The sequence below is a fragment of the Ceratotherium simum genome, chromosome 8 (assembly GCF_057802395.1).
Source record: "Ceratotherium simum simum isolate JZ-2026a chromosome 8, ASM5780239v1, whole genome shotgun sequence".
Classification (NCBI taxonomy): Eukaryota; Metazoa; Chordata; class Mammalia; order Perissodactyla; family Rhinocerotidae; genus Ceratotherium; species Ceratotherium simum.
Window position 1 is genome coordinate 21,010,575 of NC_141907.1, and position 21,375 is coordinate 21,031,949.

Consider the following 21,375-nt stretch of genomic DNA (forward strand, 5'->3'; position numbering starts at 1 on the left):
CAATTATTCTAAGAAGCTTCCAGACTAGATCACATATCTTCTTTCTTTCTTTCTTTTTTTTTACTTTAATTTAGTTGGATTTATTTCAGAAATGCTAAAGAGGCTTAATAATGGCAAATTAATCAATATAATTTACATTATTAACAGAATAAAGGAGAGCCATCAGATGATCATTACAGTAGATGGAGTAAAATCATTTTATGAAGGTCAACATCACTTCATAATAAAAAAGAAAAACTTAGCAAAGAATAGAAGCAAACCTCTTTAATAGATATTACCCACAAATAATCCTGTAGCCAGTGCAAAATAATCCCAATATTTAAAAAGAACACGTATCTTCTTTCTTTAAACAAAAACAAAGCAAAACAAAAGAACACATAAGTGCATTCCTTTGTAAAGAAGACATTTGTTTTAAGCTTCCAGAAAAAAAGTTCAATTTGGGGCCAGCCCAGTGGCGTAGTGGTTAAGTTCACATGCTCCGCTTCAGCGGCCTGGGGTTTAAAGGTTCAGATCCTGGGTATGGACCTATGCGCCACTCATCAAGCCACGCTGTGGTGGCATCCCAGATACAACATAGAGGCAGACTGGCACAGATGTTAGCTCAGGGACCATCTTCCTCAAGCAAAAAGAAAAAAAGTTCAACTTGAAGCCCACATTTGAAAACTATCACTCTCACTGAACTTCCATGTTGACAATATCTTCCTTATTCTAGACAGATGTATCTGCCAATAGACAGAGCATAAGAAAATTACAACATCATCGTAAAGGTTCTGTTTCATACTTACCCTCTTCGGTAAGAAATATAGAAGGTGTGCCGTACATCTCACTAGAATCAACAAAGTACAGAATCCCGCAGAGATTGGCCTTGCAATAATGGAGTAAATAAAGCCACAATGAAACAGTAAACCTACAAGAATGAGGGAAAAAAAATTCTGCAGATTGATATCATCTAAGAACAGGTAATTACAGTTAACAATGACCAAGTAAATTGCTTTCTTTCCAATGAAGGGATGAATTTGCCTTCACGTTCATCATGGGAGATCAGCTTGCAAAGCTTGATTTTTGAGACAAAGGAGGTAGTCAGAGCAACGAAAAGACAGGAGTTAAGCATCATTGTATAAAACTAGCAGACATTCTACCTTGCACCAAAAACTCTGTTTCTGTGCCTCTTTGAGAATCTCACATGCCTGCCATTTGAATTCTTGATTAAGGCTTATAAAGCCAGACATAGACTAAAAATCTGGGTTTTAATAAGAGGTGATTTGATAAGAAGCTATTCTAATTTTGATGATTAAAAGAAAAAACATAATTAAGGCTTTTTGAGCAATTTTGTTTCTTTCAAAGATAAAAGCCCTAAGGTAGAAAAATGTAATCTGCAAATGGCATCACCATATGCTAATTGGGACACATAGACACTATTTTAATGCACACATTAGGTTGTTCAGTAACACAGTTCTGGCTGACCAATATGGAACAACTAATCTAATTGTTCCATTTCTGGACTGGGGCTATTTTAGTTGAAAAAAAATATTGTACATCTGTGACGTGCGGAGTGAGGATAAAATAACAGTAGTCAACTTAACTAGGACACATTTAGCCAAGATATGTGATCCATCAACCATTCAGCAAATATTTGCCGTACACTTGCTCGATGCCACACATGGTGCCAGTGACCAGCAGTTCAAAGATGAGGAGCTGGGAGTAATTGCATTTTGCACATGAAACAGGAATCCAGGTCAAAACAAATGTATAGAGTTCTCTCATTACCCCAGCAACCAATTCACAGTTTGGGTTAAAGAGGCAGTGGCCCCAGGTTCATTGGGGATACATCTGAACAAGCCCTTTAGAATATTCCGGGCTTTATAATCTGGCCTCCAAATCAGTGGTAAGATATGCAAACAGATGGTGCCACACAGCTCCCTCCTGACCCACCCAGCTGAGCAAGCTCATGAAGATAAGTTATTACAAGGAAGCTTAGCAAGAACATACGCTCAGTAAAGTGACTCAAGATCTTTCTACAGCCAGCAGCATGGGAAGAATTAAATCACTCTGCTAAATCCATCCAGTCTGAGGTGAACCAGGAACCATTTTCAGCATCTTCAATTCAGCAGAAGGAAAAAAATGTATCTGGGTTTTGCTGAAATCAATGGAGGAGATCAGAAGTTGTGAGATTTTAAGCAGCTCATCCAATCTTCCAAGACAGAAAAGGCAAAGTAAAGGCTGCAATCTGTGCTGGCTGTGGCTGGCCGCACCTGAAACCTGGCGAGGCCTCAGGCTCCAACACCTTCCTCCCCTCCTCATGTCCTGGGACCATCACACGAAGCCTAAGGCAAACCGAGGACTGCAAAGCTCAAGAATAATTGAAGAATACTTTGAGGTTTTCAGGTCCACAGATTCTGCCTAAGCTCTGAAGATCTCAATATTTTTCCAAAGCATATTACAAAGGTATGTACTTCTAAGGGATTCCACTAGCCTGCTCTGGTCCTCAGATAAAAAGAGCACCGCCCACCAGCCCCCACCATGTGCCCATTCTTACACTGGGTAATCTATCCGCTGGCGTCGGGTGGCCTCCAGCTCTCGGTTCTGAAACCTCGGGAACTTCTTCACAATGCCTGTGTTTTCTCCACTGGAGGCATAGAGAAAGCCCAGGAGGGTGGCCACATCTGCAAACAGAAAGACAGCTGCCTTTCGGTTATCTCCAGAAAAGCATTGCTTCCCCACTCACATTCTTTCTGGAACCCTCTGCCCAGCTCCCATCAAACATTTAAATGAAAGAGTCTGACAACATTAGCACACATTTATTGAACACTGACTATAAGCCAGGCGTCTGCTAAGCACTTTACAGAGCTATCTCAATTACTTTTCATAGCAACCCTATAAAGGGGATTCTATCATTAGTCCCATTCTACAGATGAAATGCCCAAGGCATAGAGAGGTAAAAATAACTTGCCTGAGGTGGCAGAGCTAATAATTTGGCTGGCGGAGCCAAATTTCAAGTTTGCAGCTCAGGTGCTATGTGCTTAACTGTTTCACATACTGCCCTTCTAAGGCTAAGGAAAACATTTTGAATTTGTGTAATAATAGTAACAGTTATCATTTCAAGCACTCACTATGGTCCACACTGCTGTAAAAAATAATAATAATTTAATAATTATAAATATATACATAAATTCACTTAATCCTCATTATTATCCTCAGTCTACAGATGAGGGAGTAGATGCACAGCTGCCAAAATAGTAACTAACATGTATTTAACACTGAGACTATGCCAGGCAATATGCTAAGCACATTTCAGGAATAATCTTGTTTAATTTTACAACAACTTATGAAATAGGTTCTATTATTATCCCCATTTATCAGATGAAAAAACTGAGCCTTAGAGAGGGTTACATAATAAGAGCTGGACCTGCGATTCAAACTCAAGCAGTTTGGTTTTAGAATCCATGCTCTTAAAATTGCAGTTTTTTTTCTTCTGTACAGACTTTCCACATATACTTAACACACGACCTTCTGCAAGAATTACTAACCATACCCCTTAAAACTAGGGAGCCTTCCACTGTATTTTGCAAATATGGGAGAATTCTGTGGCTCTAGAAAAGAGGGTGTCCATAACAAATCTTAAAGGGAAAACTGAGTTATTTCATCCATATTTAATACCAACCACTTTAAACAAGGCTGATATAAAATTTTTATTTCCTATACCCACCCCCCTTCAAAGAAAAAAGAATTCACTGAACTCAACCTAGGAATAAAGATCATTTTTCTCTTTCTTAAAATGCTCCTTGGTTTAAAAGTCCAAGATTAAACGGTAGAAATAATCTATTTTCCGGGGCTTCTAGGAGAGGGAAGAGTTGATTTCTGAGCAAGTTACCAAATGCCAATATTAGCACAAATTATTGCAGCCTCAGCCTGGGACACTGGACACTCCAGCTCTCGTTCCCCATTGGGGAAAAATATTTTCTTATAGAGAGAGGTACCTCTGATTCATTATAACTTGGAAATCATAAGAGCAAAGTTGTCATAGTCTCAGACCCCTGTGTATATATCTAATAGAATTCAAGAAGCCAAATTTCCCCCAATGCCCACAAATCTACCTGCTTTGTTACAGACAAAGATGCATTTGGAAACCCAAAAGAGTGGAGTTATCAACTCCAACAGAAGCACTTCAAACCTTTTTTTCTTTGCAATTTGAGCTCAATTTGGGCACACTGGACTTGCTGGTCTGTTATGGGAGCGGGGAGAGGGGATTAGAAATGGAAATACTACAAGGGTGTCTTTGGAATTCAGGGAAAAAATTCACCAAGAGGTTGATACCAGCCTAACCTTGGTTTGGCTTCCACCGTGTTGAGTGGAATATAACAGACCAGATGGCCACGTTAGCCCCCTCGGAGGCCTTCTGCTAGTGACTGCTGTCAAGTTATCTAGCACGTAGTAGAAACATTTATCAAAACAAGCGGGATTTGATTCTGCCCAACCTGACTCCAGTAAAAGGAGGCTTCATAAAGGAGGTTTCCAAAATGAAAGGAGCTAAAAGTGAATGTTGATGAGCCTCTCCCTTATCCAGGGATCAAAGGAAAGCAGGTTGAGCAGGTGACTGTGGAGGGAAAATCTAAGACCCAAAGATCTAAAATAATTTTACAAAAACACATACCTTTTCTATCCAACAAAATCAAAGCAATGGTGATTTTCTTGTAAAATCTGTAGCTTCGCTAGTTCTATGATTTGGAGTTTTATTGCAATTTTCCCTCCGTATAATATTGTCTTCCCATTTAATTAGAAGTAATTAATAAGGATGAAACTTTGGAGCAGGAAAGGACTTTAGAATTCATCTAGCCCAACATCACGTACAGGCTATTTGCTAGTGGCTGACTGTGGCTGCTTGGAGTGCTCCAGTTGATTAGTGATGGCTCTCATAGGCACTAGAATGGGGAGGAACAGTACCAATGCCATTCACCATGAAAGAATTTTCAGGGAAGAAAACTTAGGTCCAAAGAGGTTAAGTGGCTTGCCCAGTTTCCTCTAGAATGTAAGCTCCAAGAGAGCAGGGACGTTACTTCATGCATTATTCCACCCCCAGAGCCAGCACAGTGCCCGACACTTGATGGAGGCTCCATAAATTCTCAGTGAGCAAACGAGTGAATGAATAAATGACGAATGAGCAAATGAATATGGTTGTGGCCAAGTCAGGATTTGAATCTCTCTTTCGTCCAAAACTTCCCACAATTCTATAATGTGCCCCATGCTGCCCAAACCAAATGACAGTCTCTCTTCTTTCAGATCCTTCCTCCAAATCCATTTCTTTGGCTGACCTGGAATGAGGCAGTTAGGGAGGAAAAAGGCATCATTATGACATAAACATAAAATGTCAGGAACACAGTGCAGGTTTGGAACCCATCCCCTTGCTTGTTTTATTTCCTCAAATTTTAGAGCAAGAAGCAGCATTAAATATTATATGGTGCAGACTCCTTCATTTGGGGACAAGAAAAGTGTCAGCATCTTGTTGAAGGTTGTAGAGCTAATAAGAGGCCCAGGTATGACAAACCTGGTCCCCCACTACAGACCACTGGGCTTTTCACTAAACCACATCACATCTCCCAAGTCCTCCCAGAGAGAACTGGGCTTATGGTCAGCTGGCATGCCCCTGTGAGGCCGTACTGGGGGTTAAAACACTGAAGTATGCCCATATTGGTTAGATAATTGGTGCTGCCTCAAACCTCTAAGGCCTCACCACCCCACTACCCATGCCAGCCCGTCCTTCAGGGTAGAGACTGACTCAGCCGGGACCTCCAGCACCATGCTGTTTCAGCACTAGGGCCAGCGCCTGGGGAGACTGACTGGGGCCCCCACCTCTTCCTGGTTGTTAAGTATTTTGAATATCACACCTGAGTGGGGTGGCTGGGGGGTCACGTAGCCCATTCTCCAGTTCAGCTGAGTTGACACAGACACCTGCTCTGGGGAAGGTCTTGTTTCCACGTAACAAAGCCCTACTTGGATATGCTTCAAATGCACCCCAGTGATGTCACTGAGATCCCCCACCCATTCGTGGAGGGGTTAGAGATAGTCTTCATACAAGGAATAACTACAAATCTGTAAGTGGAACCTGGAGGAAAGGAAGCTAAGATTCTCTAACCTGGAGAAGTAAAGCTAATGCTTTCCAAACACAGGATTAAATAGGCTGTGGCAACAGGGTGCTTTATTTTCTTTAAAGCAAAGCCTGAGAACAAAAACTCTATTTTCTAGCAAGTATGATTTAGGTCAGAATTTCCCCTAAAAGGATACTAGGCAGTGAAGTGGGTTACTAAGGAAGTCTGTGGAATATTCAATACTAGGAATCTTAAAAATAAAATAAATTACACTCCTAGTAATTTATCCTCCAAGCATACTTATTTGGGTGCACAAAGATCCATGTACAAGGATGTTCAGCAAAACCTTGTTGTTAACAGTAAAAGACTAGAAATGACCTGCATGACCATCAGCAGGAGACAGGTTAAATAAATTATGGACTCTCAGGCAAAGGAATGCTAAGAAGCTATCGAAAGGAATGAGTTCTTGTAGCATGCACTGGTATATAAAAATCTCTGCTGTATTGTTAATGAGTGCAGGACAGAGTTATAGTATCCTCCCATGTGTGTTTGAAGAGGATGGGCTATCAACTTAACGCTTATACGTACAGAGGACACTTCTGGGAGGAGACATAAGAAACCAGTGTTGCCGAGTTTGCCTGTAGGAAGAGACTAGAAGATTGGAGTGGGTGGGAACTCACTCTTCACCCAAACTCTTTTACACTATCTGAATTTTTACCGGGTACACATATTTCTTTTTGGCTAAAAAAGAAGAGAACAACATCTCTGAGCATTTCCACGCAGAGGGGTAGAAGGAGCCAGCCACATTTGGAGGTCTCCCCACCCTGGGCCTCTGCGGCTGCTCAATTCACTTCAAAGAGACAAAGTCCAGTGGCTGAGGGAAACAAGATGATTCACATCAGTAAAAATTCAACTCAAAAAAAGAGTATTCCTTCTAATTTAGAACCTGGGTTGAGACTGTATTAGCATGTTTCAGAGAGGCAGTATAGCAAAGCTGAAGGAATCAGGAAGCTTGGACCCAGATAAATGACGACCCTGAGCCTGGGTTTTCCCTTCCATAAAGAGAGGACAAGAATAATACTGTCTTTCCCATGGGAATATTAAATGAGACAATGTGCACGGAAAAAGTGCTTTGAAAATCATAAAGGGCAATGCAGATGCTAGGCACTAATTAGTGTTATACCGAAAAATTCAGACTACCATGATTAACTGGGGAAAAAAAGGAATGTCTTTTTTTCTCTAAAAGTGCCAAATATATAGTTCTTATAATAACAGAAAGTATCACCACGTCATTGACTTGAATAGTCCCACTGCATAAACTGATATTTTCAAAAAGACAGGAAAAGTCTAGATCCAATATTTGACTTGGTCTTCTATTATTTTGTTGTAGTGGAATTTTGTTATAAGAAATCATGCTTCCAATCTATTGGATCTGAAGATGAGAATCAATTTTTAGTGAAAGGAAGAGTGGAAAAGAAGAAAACCGCCATGTTCCCCACTTTCTGACCTAAGAGGGAAGATCAGAAAAATGTTCATCTAGGTAGACAGTAGGGCAGAATGTTTAATAGCCCTTAGCATGGCATTTAAGAACCTTCAGAGTGTGGTCCCGACTTGCCTTTCCAGTCTTATTTCCCGAATCGCTCATCTCACACGTGAGACTCTACCCGCACAAACACATAGCTGGCGGGCTGCTGCTCCACGTTTCCACCCTGTACCAGCAGGCACTGGTAATCAGGCCACATGGCACTCCTTCCACTAGGCACAGACTCAGCCTCAGAATCCTTCTCAACTCCATGCTCTAGGTAGCCAACCCCAATCACTCTGAGTTGGGGTGCAAGGTGAGACCTACTTGCTATTCCACACATCAAGGGATGCAGGCTCGTCACATTGCCCCACCAGGCTGCATTTTCTCCTCCGTGTGCCGTGGTTCATGCTTTCTCTTCTGCCCAGATGCCCTCCCCTCTGTTCCTTTTCTGACTATGAAAACTCTACTCATCCTTCAAGTCTCTGTCCAAATGTCACCTCCTCTATGAAGAAGCCTAACAAAGTACCTAACACAAAAAGACCACTCAATAACTTTTTTCAATGAATAAATGACTTAAAATAAATAAATAAATAGCTCCATGACACCCCCACCCCCACCCCCCACAGTACTGCCTAATGGCTAAGTGTGCCATTCGTGAACCAAACTACCTGGGCTCAAATCCCAGCTCCAACATCAATAGCTGTGTGACCTTAGCCAAGTTACTCTACCTCTCTGAGTCCGTTTCCTCTTCCTCCTCTGTAAATATGATGGTAGAACACTGGACAGATTAAATTAGATACCCACATAAGGCAGTGAGCACAGTGCCTGGCACATGGTAAGTGCTCAGTAATGGAAAATGGCTGTTACTATTTTTAGCTGTGTTTACCTCCCATATAACCACCTAGAGAGAGGGAGGGACCATATCTGTGTCTTTGAACCTCCAGACTTAGTAAAGAAATTGGTACATAGTAGGTGCTCAATTAATCTTTGTTTAATTGACTCGAACATGATACTCATCAGATGATGGGGGTACCAACAGAGGGCTAGGGGAGGCCAGCAGGTAGAGATCTAATTTCTGATTGTGGGAATCAAAAAAAAGAAAAAAAAAGCTTCAGGGTTGGGGGGTTGGGAGAGGGGTGGAAATTTGAGCTGGTTATTGAAATATGGGTATGATTTTGCCAGGAAGACATGGAAGGTGGCAGTGGCAGGGAGGTGTTGGGGGATGAAGGGAGTCAGGGATGGCAGCTATTCCTGGTAAAAGGAACTCCTCTAGCCAAGGCATAGGGGTGGGGGATCACAGACTCAAACTGTGAGGGCAGGCAGGGCGAAGGGGAGCTCACGTATGGTTGCAAAGGACAACCACTGACGGGGAGGCTGCAGCCTTAACCAGCACAGCCCAAATGGGCTTTTCCTGGGAAGCCGAGGTTTGCCAGCCTTAGGGAAGGCACACAGCCGCCCACACCCATGCATGCTCCCTAATGTGGCAACACAGCCCTATGAGGATGCTGTCACATATAAGCATAAAAGAGAAAGGTCCTGGCTCCTTAGCTAAGAGCATTCATCATTCAATCAACACTCACTCACTGTCATACCTGTCAATAATCAACAGTCATACCTGCCATATGCAAGTGCTGTGCTAGGCACCGGAACAAAACAAATCAGGACCCTCAGCAAGCTTGGGTTCTAGTACGGAGACACCCAAAGAGCAAGTCAGCAATACACTTAACTACAATATCCGGTGGCGATAAGGCTATGAAGGAAAACAAAGGTGGATAACCCCGGGGCAGGGATGGTGGGGTGCGGCTGCCGTCTTAGATGAGGCGGACAGGAGGCCGTCTCTGATGAGATGACATTTGCGCAGAGGTATGAATGAGGTAAGGGAGCAAGCCGTGTCGCGATCTGGGGGAGGAGCATCCTAGGCGGAGGGAGCAGTCCCCAAGTGGGAACGAACTTGGTACGTTCCAGGAGAAGCGAGCAGGCCTGTGTGGCTGGAACAGGTGGGCAGGGGGGAGCATAGTAGGAATGAGGCCAGCAAGGGGACAGGGACAGATTCCACAGGCCATGGTAAGGGACGCGGGTGACCTTCCTGACTGCAATGGGAGGAACCGCCCGCGGGGGGGCGATGTGACCTGCTGGCAGTCGCTGCTGTGTGGGGAATGAGGGCAAAGCGGGGAGGCCATTTGCAGGCTGTGGGCAGAGTCCAGGCAGGAATGACCGTGGCCTAGACCAGGACGCCAGCAATACATGCGGTGAGAAGTGACTGAATATGCGATATACCCTGAAGCTGGAGGCGCCAGGAGCAGCCGGCCTCTCACACAGGATGTGACAGTCTGGTGCACCCCTAGAGTTGTGTGGTTGGTTTCTTTCTCTCGGGGAATTCACGCATGAGTCAGGCACACATGTGACTGGTGAGGGACAACAGCTAACGCCTGGGCCCCTCCCCCAAGGAAACGGACAATAAGCGTTGCTGCAGGCGTGGTCCGCCCACCACCTACGGCCCACAGGCCCAGAGTCCAGCAGGCAGGTGCACCAGAAGGACATGTGGCAGAGCCTTGGCACACACATGTCCTGAGAGGCCGTCCACTTCCGATCCGGGCAGGTTTACGCAGCAGGGCGGGACAAAAGTCGGCTGCACCTCTGCCGAAAATCAGACCACCAGCCAGGCCCGGCAAAGAAGAGGAGCTGTATGGGGTGTCTCTGGGCACACACAGCCTCGGCTGGGGAGTGTATCCCAAGCCTTTAGTGGAGGGGCCCTGCAATCATCATGGAACATCCATGCACAGGGACTCTGCTTCTCTCTCTCTCTTTACAAAGGAAAAAGAAAAGGAAAGCAAGTCAGGGGGTACTTCAGTTTGGATGCGGAGCCCTCGTAGGACACCAGGCACTTGACACAGAAAATGTCCCCCACACCCACACCAGTGCTGGCTGCAGACTGTTATGGGACCAGACATGAAGGCGCCCCCGCGGCTCCCTAATGCCATCTTGTTGTTCAGACTTGACTCTTGTTCATCAGAAGCCAAATAAAGGAGCCTCTGCTAAGAACAAGCCAGAAGCCTGGCCTCCTTCCATCGCACAGCCGATATCAAGAACAAAGGTCGTGGACACTTTCCACAGGGCTACTGCTGACGCTACTTCGGTTTGTCTTTTAAAGGGAGGGAGAGGGAATGGTCACTTTTTGTGGTGAGCAGATCACAGCTGTGCAAACAGAGCTGGTTTTGAGGGTGCACAGAGCACCTCCCTATTTCAGTGACTTGGACTCTTAGGAAAGGTTTTCCTCTGCACTGTGCTTTTATTAGATTGGTTCTCACCCCAAAAGTAATGCTCTGAAGAAGGTAGGGAGAAAAATTCCACTGTGCTATTCTGAAGAATACGAATTCTGTGAATTTGAGAAGGAACAACAAAAGAAAGAAAAGACGTCTTGTATTTTAAGGGTATGTTCAGGCGCCCTAAGAACTCAGCCGGTTCGTAAATGACTTCATTTGAAAACTTCCAGCTTGCAATTCAGGCATTCTTCAATGAGAAATATGCGATTTGCCAAACATGAAATGGAATCATTAAGCCCTGACAAAATCGGAGGCAAAGCAATACTGTGGCTGTATGTGGCCCGTGCTTTCTTCTCCTTAACAAATTAGAGATCCCTGTGGATGGCATTCCAGATGGATGCTAGCATGGGGTTCTGCCTGGAAGAGGGATGTACATTGATCATCAAAATGCATGCGGCTCGATGATTTCAGACATTTAATTACCTACCCCGTCCTACCCGCAATGTACCCACACACACAGAAAAGGAATTTGCCTTTTTCTTTTAGATATCTTTGTATTTAAAGCATTGCACAAACATGGAATAAGCCAGATACAGAACAGGGCTATTAAAAAAATGTAGGATAAAATTGTATAGAACTATACACATATACAAGTGCACGTAAAAATGGGTGAAATCTGAATAAGGTCTGTAGTCTGGTTAACGGTATTAGATCAACGTCAGTTTCCTGGTTTTGATATTGTACTATTGTTACGAAAGATGTCACCATTAGGAGAAGCTGGAGGAAGGAAACATGGGACTCTCTACCATTTTTGTAACTTCTGCGAATCTCTATTTCAAAATAAAGAGTTTTTTTTAAATGCCAAATGTGTTGGTTCTAAGGCAAGTGGCCTCTGACCAATTGTAAGATATGGTTGCACAGGCCCGTTGAGTTTTCATTATATGCAGGGTAGTGCTGGGGTAGCCCCAAGAAATGCTCATTGCCATTGTTTTTTGCCACGTCCTTAAGTCACTTTGCCCCAAACCAGTCCTCTTGAGGAATAGGAGGTATCAGCCACAGCTGGTGGAAGGGTCTGCTGCCACAGGTCCACAGATTTCCTCCACACACCAACCCTGCCTGGAGGTCTGGCCACAGTAACTCTAGATCAAAGTCCCACCAGCTCTGCCCCTGCTGCAGAGGCTCTCAAGCCTTAGGGTGCATCAGAGTCAGGGGAATGTGTTTAAAATGCTGATGCCAGGGCCCTGCCCCCCACAGATCCTGAGTAAGTACTGCATGGGGCCTGAGAATTTGCATTTGCAACAAGAACCCTGGGTGATTCTGTCGCAATGTGTCCTAGGGCCACACTTTAGGAAATACAGCCAGACCCCGGGTGGTGCCTGGGAGCATGCCTGGGGTTGACTCCCCATGGCAGAGTAAGGAGAAGAGAGGGAACCTCAGACTCCTTCTTCTAAGTGCGCATCGCCAGAGATCTCCAATCCCCGTGCTAAAGAGAGGCCAAGGAAGGGCACAGGAGCCTCCGGTATCAGTCCTTCGGTGGCTGGGACCACGTGGCATTTAGGATAAAATGCAGAGTTTGGACTCTATCATCATCAGGGCTACTTTTGACTGAGTGCTGAGTATATGCTAAGCAAATTACATCTCATTTAATTCTCACAACACTGTTCTGAGGGAATTATTATTTATGATCCCCATTTTACAGATAAGAAAACTGAGGCTCCAAGAGTTCTAATATTACCCAGGCAGAAAGTGGCAGAGCCAGGAGCTGAACCAGGTCTGCTTGGCTGAAAAGCCAATGCTGCACTAAAAAGAACCTGAGGGATTTTTGAGGGGAGATGGGGAGGAAGATGTTCCCAGTCCCTGTTTCAGTGGCATTAACACTCCTTTCCAACTTAAAGCAGATCTAAACCTCTCAGGGCCCCTTTCCATGGCCCCTCTGTCCTTCCCACTTCCATCTTCAGTCCTATTCTCTTCGACTCTTTCTCCTCTCCTCACCCTTTTAATTTTCCCCTTTCATCCCCAAAGTCCAAAATTACAGACCCAGTGTGTCCCTCCATTTTCCTTGCCTCCCCCACTGCTAATACAAGAGTTTTCTCCTGTCATCCTCTTATGATACAGGCTATCTGGAGAAATGAAAATTAGGTTCCTAGCAAGGTGAATGACCTACCATTTTCAAGAGGACACTGGGGAATCTTGTTTGCTCGAAGGTTCCAAATATAATCCATGTTCCACTCAAGGCACACTTGATGATCTTTGAAAGGGCGTTCAAAAGGCGGGACTGCAGTCAGCAGAGTATAATTCGTCGCTACAGCATGTAGCAAGTTTTCCTCCCATTTAACATTCAAGTCTCCACCACTGTATCTGTGAGTAATCCAGGCGCGTAGTACCACCGCGGACACCGAAATGGAGTATCTGATGAAATAATCATCTCTGTAAACCATGATGCTTGGAAATTTCACATGTACTATTTGTGTCCTGCTGGTGTGAAGATGTTTCTCATTTTTCCACCTTTTTTTGTACACGGGAATGCTGCTTCTGAACTCAGACGAAACAACCGCTTCCAAATTGACGACACAAGGCTGAGAGCATAAATACTCGACCGAGACTTCAGAAACGTTGCGAACGTTTCCTTCCAAGACAGTGAAATAAATAAAGTCTTTGTAAGCCAGGCCCTGTTTAGCTTTGGGTATCACCGATGTAGTCAGGGAAGTCTGCCTGCCCAAAGACGGTGCAAAATTCTGAAAAGAAAATATATCTATGTGAGTTTAAACATCATCATATTAACATATAGGTGAATCATTATTTTCCAGGGATAAAAAATATCCATCAACGTACAGCGATGAATATGGGAGATAAAAGATGTCAAAACTACTACTGAACAATTGGAGAAAAACCAACATACACACAAATGAAGATTAGGCCACATTAAACTCTCTCCCCAGACTCAGGAACATCTAGTGATCAAATGTGACTTTCAAAGCTTTGTGGCAATCATTCCAGAGTTGGTTTCCAAATAGAGGAGCTAGTTCACAACAAATCTAGTAGCGGCAAACCTGTCTTAGAGGGAACAAGAGACAACCCAGCTTCAAATATTTCCAAACTATTAGCATGACTTCAAATGGTAGTGAGATGCAGCCAAATCAAAGGGCGGGAGAAGAGTTCAAAGTGCACGAGAGGGAACACAACGGGGACATCAACATGGCCCCTTTTGCTCCCGTACGTTCTAAGCCAGGACAAGCATGTGTGACGGATGGACCAGCAGGAGGTTTCTATTGCTCCAGATCACACACAGGCAGGCCTGGACCACAGACTGTTGTCTGAGTCTTTTACCACGGATGGTGCTACACATGCCAAGAAAGATTTTAGCTGTGTGTTTATTTATCTCGGTCTTTAAATGACAAAGCCCTCTCAATGTGGACATGCCTTCCAGAAGAAATCTGGAAAGTTTGGTTGTGAAATTAAGGCAATGTTACAAGCACAAGGCACTGATGTATGGGTGCTAAGAGCTCTTCTAAATGTGACTTTGTGACTTAGGCATCCAAGACAATAGCAAAAAGTTACTTTGGACCACTTCACACCCATTAGAATGGCTATTATCAAAAAACGAAAACAACAAAAAACAACCTAGAAAATAACAAGTGTTGGAGAGGATGTAGAGAAACTGCAACCCTTGTGCATTGCCGGTGGGAATGTTAAAATAGTGCACCATGAAATGCAGTACAGCAGTTCCTCAAAAAATTAAACACAGAATTACCAAATGATCCAGCAATTGTACTTCCGGGTAGATACCCAAGAGCGAAAGCAGAGACTGGAAGAGATGTTCATAGACATACACTCATGTTCACAGCAGCATTATTCATAATAGCTAAAATGTGGAAACAACCCAAATGTCCATCAATGGGATGAATAGATAAATAAAATGTGGTACATACACAATGGAATACTATTCAGCCTTTTTTTGGTGTGTGTGTGAGGAAGATCAGCCCTGAGCTAACATTTGATGCCAATCTTCCTCCTTTTTTTTTTTTTTTTGGCTGAAGAAGATTGGCCCTGGGCTAACATCTGTGCCCATCTTCCTCTACTTTATATGGGACTCCACCACAGCATGGCTTGACAAGCAGCGTGTTGGTGTGCACCCGGGATCCGAACCTGCAAACCCCAGGCCGCTGCAGCGGAGCACGCACACTTAAGCGCTTGCACCTCTGGGCCGGCCATCATTCAGCTTTTTTTTTTAAGGAAGAAAATTCCGACACATGCTACACTATGGATGAACTTTGAGGACATTATGCTAAGTGAAATAAGCCAGTCACAAAAAAGAGAAATATTCTATGATTCCACTTATGTGAGGTACCTATACTAGTCAGATTCATAGACACAGAAAGTAGAATGGTGGTTGCCAGGGGCTGGGGAAGAGGAGAATGAGGAGTTAGTGTTTAATGTGTACAGATTTCAGTTCTGAAAGATGAGAAGAGTTTTGGAGATGGATGGTGGTGATGGTTGCACGACAATGTGAACGTAGTTAATGTCACTGAATTATACACTTGACAACGGTTAAAGTGGTAAATTTTATGCTATGAATAATATCACAATTTTAAAGAAAAAGGTCACTGTGGTCTTCTCCAGAGAAGGAAGAAATAGGGACCCCCTTCTTCAGTTCTGGCTTAGGGTTGTAGGAGAGGCTAAGGTGGATAAGGTATCACGGAATCCCGTTTATAACTTACAGTGACACTGGGCAGAACACGGCCAGCGCTCCAGTCAAACTATAAACAAGTCCTAAGGGAGCACAGCACCAGCTGAGAGCAATTCTGACTGCGGGGTCTGGGACAGGCTTTATGGAAGAAATGGCATTTCAGTTGGGCTTTGAAGGATGAAGAGAAGTTCTTTAGGTAGAGAGGCAAAGGGAAGACACTGCAAGTGGTGTGAACAGCTTAAGTAGGTGCAAAAAGGCAGGGAAATGCAGGTGTACTTGGGGATGAGCAAGCAGCTTGGTTTGGGCAGAGAACAGAAGTGGGTAAGGACACAGAAGGACACGGGGATGAGGTTGAAAGGAAAGGCAGGGTGCTGGCTCTGGAGGACACTGAATCCCAGCCCAAGGAATGTGGACTTGTATTACACTGACAGTAAAGAATCAATGACGTTTTCTGTAAAAGGGGATGGTGTTTCCATTTTAAAGCCCTGTCAATCAGAAACAAAGCTGACAATCAAGAAAAACAAACAAACAACATAGTTCATTGCAAATTCTTACTCATAGTAAGAGAAACGCAAATTGAAACTACACTGAGATACCATTTTTAACCTATTAGATTCACTAATCTAATAGACTAAAGAGCCCAATAACACGTTGTACTGGCCAGAGTATAGGCAAGTACGCCCTCTTATGTACTGCTGATAGGAGTGATCTCTATGGAGGGCAATCGGGCAATATCTATCAAAAGTATAAAGGCACCCACCCTCTGGCCCAACAATTCCTCTTCTAGGGTTTTATCCTACAAATACACTCAAATTTATGCAAAATCATGTATGTACAGCTTTTCACTGCAGCACTGTTTGTATAATAGTGAAAGATGGAAAACCTAAATGTCCGTCAAGAGAGGGCTGGTTCAATAAATTACAGTGCATCCCTCCTGGAGTACTACACAGCTATTAAAATGAGGAAGAGCTTCATGTACAAATAATGAAATGATCTCCAAAGGTTGAGTTTTGGGGTTTTTTAAAGCAAGGTTCAAAAGTACCATTTGGATTTTAAAAAGGAAAAAATATAGACATATTTGCTTGAATGCACACAGCACTGGTTGCTTGCATGGAGAAGGATGAGGGGACCAGAAGACAAGGTAAGAGAGATCAGTACTGTGTATCCTTACTCATCTTTTGAATTTTCTACTACATGAATATTGGGGAAAAAAAGTGAGGGGAGGGGAGAAAAGCAACAGTCCTAAAAGACGAAAATGGAAAATGTAGCTTCTCCCAATGGCAGAGGGAGATTAGGAGAAGGGCTGGCCATTCCTTTTGATTAGTCACGGGAGACACGTGGGAAGCAACATGTCAAGAGCAGGGCACAGTCCAATCTGTCCATCCCTGCAGGGAGAGGTTTAATTGTTTTACGTTCTCATTTATACTTCCAAATTACAGGGGGGAAACAAATATAAAAATAATCTTATAATTAGAAGTAGAGAACGTTAGAGGGAATGAGCCCTTGGTGACAAGCCGGCCCAGCCCATTTTCCGGAAGAGGAGATGGCAACAGAGAGGTGACGTCCTCTGACATTACCCAGCTGGTGGCTTTGCAGAGGCAAGCCCAGAAACCCGGCTCCTTTTCTTCACCCCCCTCCCACCCCATAGACACAAGAGCAAGACTAAAGAGTTGCCATTTCACGGCTGTCTGGCCACTCCACGCTGAATTCTGCTTTCCTACGAATAGAGATACATCCGGCATCTGTCCACAAGCGGTGGTTTATTCATGCAGCGAGATGTGCCAAGATGTGGCCCCCTTCTCAAGATGGAAATCAAGCTGTTAAGCCCACAACAGAGTTCAGCCAAAGCCAGAGATGGCTGGTGCTGATGGAAGCTGGACCAGAACAGCAGCCAATGGGTGGCCAGCCCTCCTCATTCCAAATGCCCCCAGTGCCACCCTTCCTCAATTCCACCGGAAGGAGATATTTGCTTATTTAGTGAGATGATGGGGAGCAGAGTCCAGGACATGCTGTGGTATACCAAATATCACATTGTGTTCTTTTTCAAAGAATGACTTGACACCTCTTCCTCATTCTTCACGTGTGTACCTTAAAACCTCACTGAGGCCCAGTCTTCCCACTTTGATTTTATCATGTTTTTATTGCTGACGCTAGGAACTCCAGTGAAAACCTCTTTTAAATAGAATGCAGAGGGAAAAGCTATTTGATTTCACTATATTTCACCACAAACTACAATTAATAATAATGTTCATTATTTTACATCTTATTGCTAAAAATGCACCAGCCCACTTTTCCATGCTAATAAGCACAGCGTGCTGCACATGGTTTCAGTTTTGCTTGATGATCCATGACTTTCCAGACCTCAGGCTCATCACTGGTGATGACAGATGAGAATGAAGAAGGTACTGGACACCTGACATGTACTCTCTCTTGAAATTCTGTTTTAAAGGAAATCTCCATATACTCGTATGAAGATTATTTTATTTTCATCTGCTTCAAAGTCTCAAATGAAACAAAAGCAATCCAAAATCTATAGGTTCTAGATGTATGCTGTCTCATGTGGTGGCCACAAGTCACATTAAACACTCACCATATGGCTGGTCCAAATTAAGAGGTGCTGTAAATGTAAAATAGATTCTGGATTTCAAAGATTAAATATAAAAAAAGGAGGTAAACGATCCCATTAATAATTTTTAGAGGATTACATGTTGAAGTGATAATATTAGGATATAGTCAATTAAATATATTACTGAAATTAATTTCCTGTTTGTGTTCACTTTTTTAATGTGACTAGTAGAAGGTTTGAAATTACACATGTGACTCGCTTTTGTGGCTCACATTATATTTCTACTGGATGGTGCTATTCTAGATTTGAGGTCAGCAGACTTTTCCTGACCATATGGTAAAGGACCATATGATAAATATTCTAGGTTTTTAGGCCACTCGATGTCCATCACAACAACTCAACTCTGCCGTGGTATCGAGAAAACAGCCATAGACAACTCGTAAGTGAGCGAGCATGCGTGTGGTCCAGTACAACTTTGTTTACAAAAACAGGCAGCTGGCTGGATTGACCCATGGGACAGTTTTCTGACCATTGTTCTAGATTATCAAAGTTTTATTCTAGATAGTTTTGAAGAACACCAAGTGACAGAAGATATGCTTTTTAAAGGAATTATCATACAGGAGAAATGAAAGTAATAACCCAATTAGGCATAATTTCATATATGTGTAGTTGATGGGGCTTGATCTGTTATTTTGCAAAAGTTCCCTGGTGGCGGTGTTGACATCTTGCTATTGTTTCTTTCAGTAAAGGTTTAAGTAGGATAAGAAGTTGGAGCCAGGCTGGGCAAAGAGATATAATTTCATGGATTGAGAAAGATTATTTGAGAAGGGGGAGGAGCATGAGTGACAGCTAGGGTACAAGACAAGAGCAACTTCAGGGACAGAGCACTGTTTTCTTAATATGATGGGGGTGTGCTGGCCCCAAGGAGATCTCAAAATCACCGTATGTAGCTTTAGGAGTATGATCTAAATCCCTAAAGAAGGCCTTAACCATCTTCAGTCTTTTGGGCACCTATGCAGTATAGGAAACTGGCATCTTGTGGGTTGGAACAGACCCAGTGGGCACCTGCTACACCACGAGTTGTGGCCACCTCTGTTATGTACAAAACCAACACCGATTAGCAACACATCACACTCTAAATATTGATTAAGCTGAAGCTGATTTCCTGGCTCAAGTCATGTGTGTGGTTATGAGCTGTTTCCTGCCAGGAAAATAAGGCAATTAACTTGAAGAGTTCCAGCTACAGGCATGACACGTGTCCAACCTTCATAGGTATTTCCACATGCCAGGTTGCATTAATATAAGCTAAAAATTACCCAAACCTTTCTTTGTTAAGAAACTATAAGGTCAGAGTCCATGTCTTATTCACTGTTATGTCTCTGCTTCTAAGATACAGCTTGGCACACAGTACGATTTTGCTAAGTGTTTCTTGTTGAAATAAAGTACTGGGTGGGCACGGGCATTTCTGCCAGGTGCCTCGGTGGTCCATCCCAGGTCACTGCTCCACACCTTGGGGGTACCTGCATATAAACCGAAGGGCTTGATCCAATCTTGAGTCCCCATCACCCTTTCCTGACATTCACAAGTTCTTTTGTGAGAGGGGCCCTTGCCACTTCTCTTCCAAAGAGCCTCTGGCATCTCACTGGGTGCCTGGGCATCAGAGCTGACCTGAGGGACCGTGAGGTCACGATCTGATACCCGCCTAGAGTGAACTTCTCCCAGCTATCCAGTCCCTCCAGACCTTTCAGGCATTAGCCCTACATTCCAGAACTTTTCCAATTCTCCGCACCAAAAGTACAAATTAAATTTTTAAAATTTCCTATCCCTCTACCCTCTGTTGGACTCCCATTCATCCGGCAAGTTCATCCACGTTAATGTGATAATGAAAAAATACTGTGGTAGCGTCACATATCTGCATTTCTATGCCACCCTGTTGGAAATAATGCCTTAAAAGCAGAGCCCAAATGTACTGCAGCTGTAAGCAAGATATCTTGGGTGTAGGGAGCATGTCTGTGCCCTTCAAATTATGCCATTTAGGCAGCCACATAGATGCTTCACTTGGGAAGCTACTGATCTGCTCTGCACACAATGGAGCTGGGCTCTGAAAGATGCCTGAGTCCCCAAACATCTGTTCATACCAGAAGTAAGCCCTAATCAGAGTCAAACCTGACAACATCACACACTGTCACAAAACATAGACTCCTTTGTCTTTGGGTAATTGTGTATGTATTGTAATTTTTTTAAAAAAAGAAAGAAATGGGTCAGTCAATGTGTGTTCATCATAACAGACCCCAAATTGGAGATCTAAATGCATTCACTTCAGCCTGGGAATTGAGAAATAGATGAATTTATGTATCTTCTTGATGGAAAAAAAAAATCTATCAATACCGCCCAAACTTCTTTTAGGATGATTGCATCTGATTCCCTTAAACAAAATCAACAGAAAGAAACTCTATTCAAACAACCCTCCCTTGTACCAAAGAGCTGAGAAAACGTGGCTCTTTTCTCTGTATGATCCACTTGTTATTTAAGGAAAGTCTTAATCATTCACGTCTCGCTATGGGAAGTTCATTTACACTTACACGTGTATGTGGGTATGTCACATATGCAAACAATAACTGACTGTCTTTCTCATTCTTGCCCATTCTGCCCCATTAGTCGCCTAAGAAAACCTTGGCTCATGAGTGCTTTCTCTCCGCTCAGCTGGCTGGATCAAACTTTCCATAGGTCAAAAAGGTAACTGTATTGGCTTAAAAGGCCTACTTTTCCAATTTCTGCTGACTAGAAATAAGCAAAAATTCTGTTTATGTCAACAAAGCAAGCAATTAAGCAGAATGGGCGATGATGTCAACATGGACTTCAAAATCAAGATGTGCCTTGGGAAACATTTCCCAGTCGACCAGTACGCCTTCCCAAATCTGAGAGCTGGCTAGAGAATAATAATGATTACACTACTAGTTGTGTTGGATCCTCTTCCCCCATTTAATACTATTCGATATGCTATTTCTTTCTAACTCAAATCACATGTGGTCAGCAAGGTTTGTTTTGGTTTTATTTTATTGAGTACCTACTGTGCGCTGGGCATTGGGACAGGTGTGGTAAGTCTTCTCACTCACTTCTAACCTCATCCTCTCACAAAGAACTTCACAGAACTTTTTACTTCAAACCTAATCCTCGCAACAGCCCTGTAAGGGACACAACATTCCAGCTGATGAAACGGAACCAATTCACAGACAGTAAGTAACCTGTCC

General features: G+C 43.4%; 1 protein-coding gene across 2 annotated transcripts in view; it reads right to left on the bottom strand.

Annotated features, from left to right (window-relative positions):
• Positions 1-21,375, bottom strand: part of SEL1L3 (SEL1L family member 3) — a 97,600-nt gene that overhangs the window by 71,294 nt on the left and 4,931 nt on the right. The window contains exons 2-4 of one of the 2 annotated variants that reach the window (XM_014786621.2): positions 13,036-13,606; positions 2,537-2,663; positions 786-907 (exon numbers count right to left, since the gene is read on the bottom strand). In XM_014786621.2, coding sequence (XP_014642107.2) covers positions 786-907; positions 2,537-2,663; positions 13,036-13,606 — 820 coding nt within the window. Of the gene's footprint in view, positions 1-785; positions 908-2,536; positions 2,682-13,035; positions 13,607-21,375 lie in introns of both variants that reach the window. The other variant, XM_014786614.2, reaches the window with a different exon arrangement.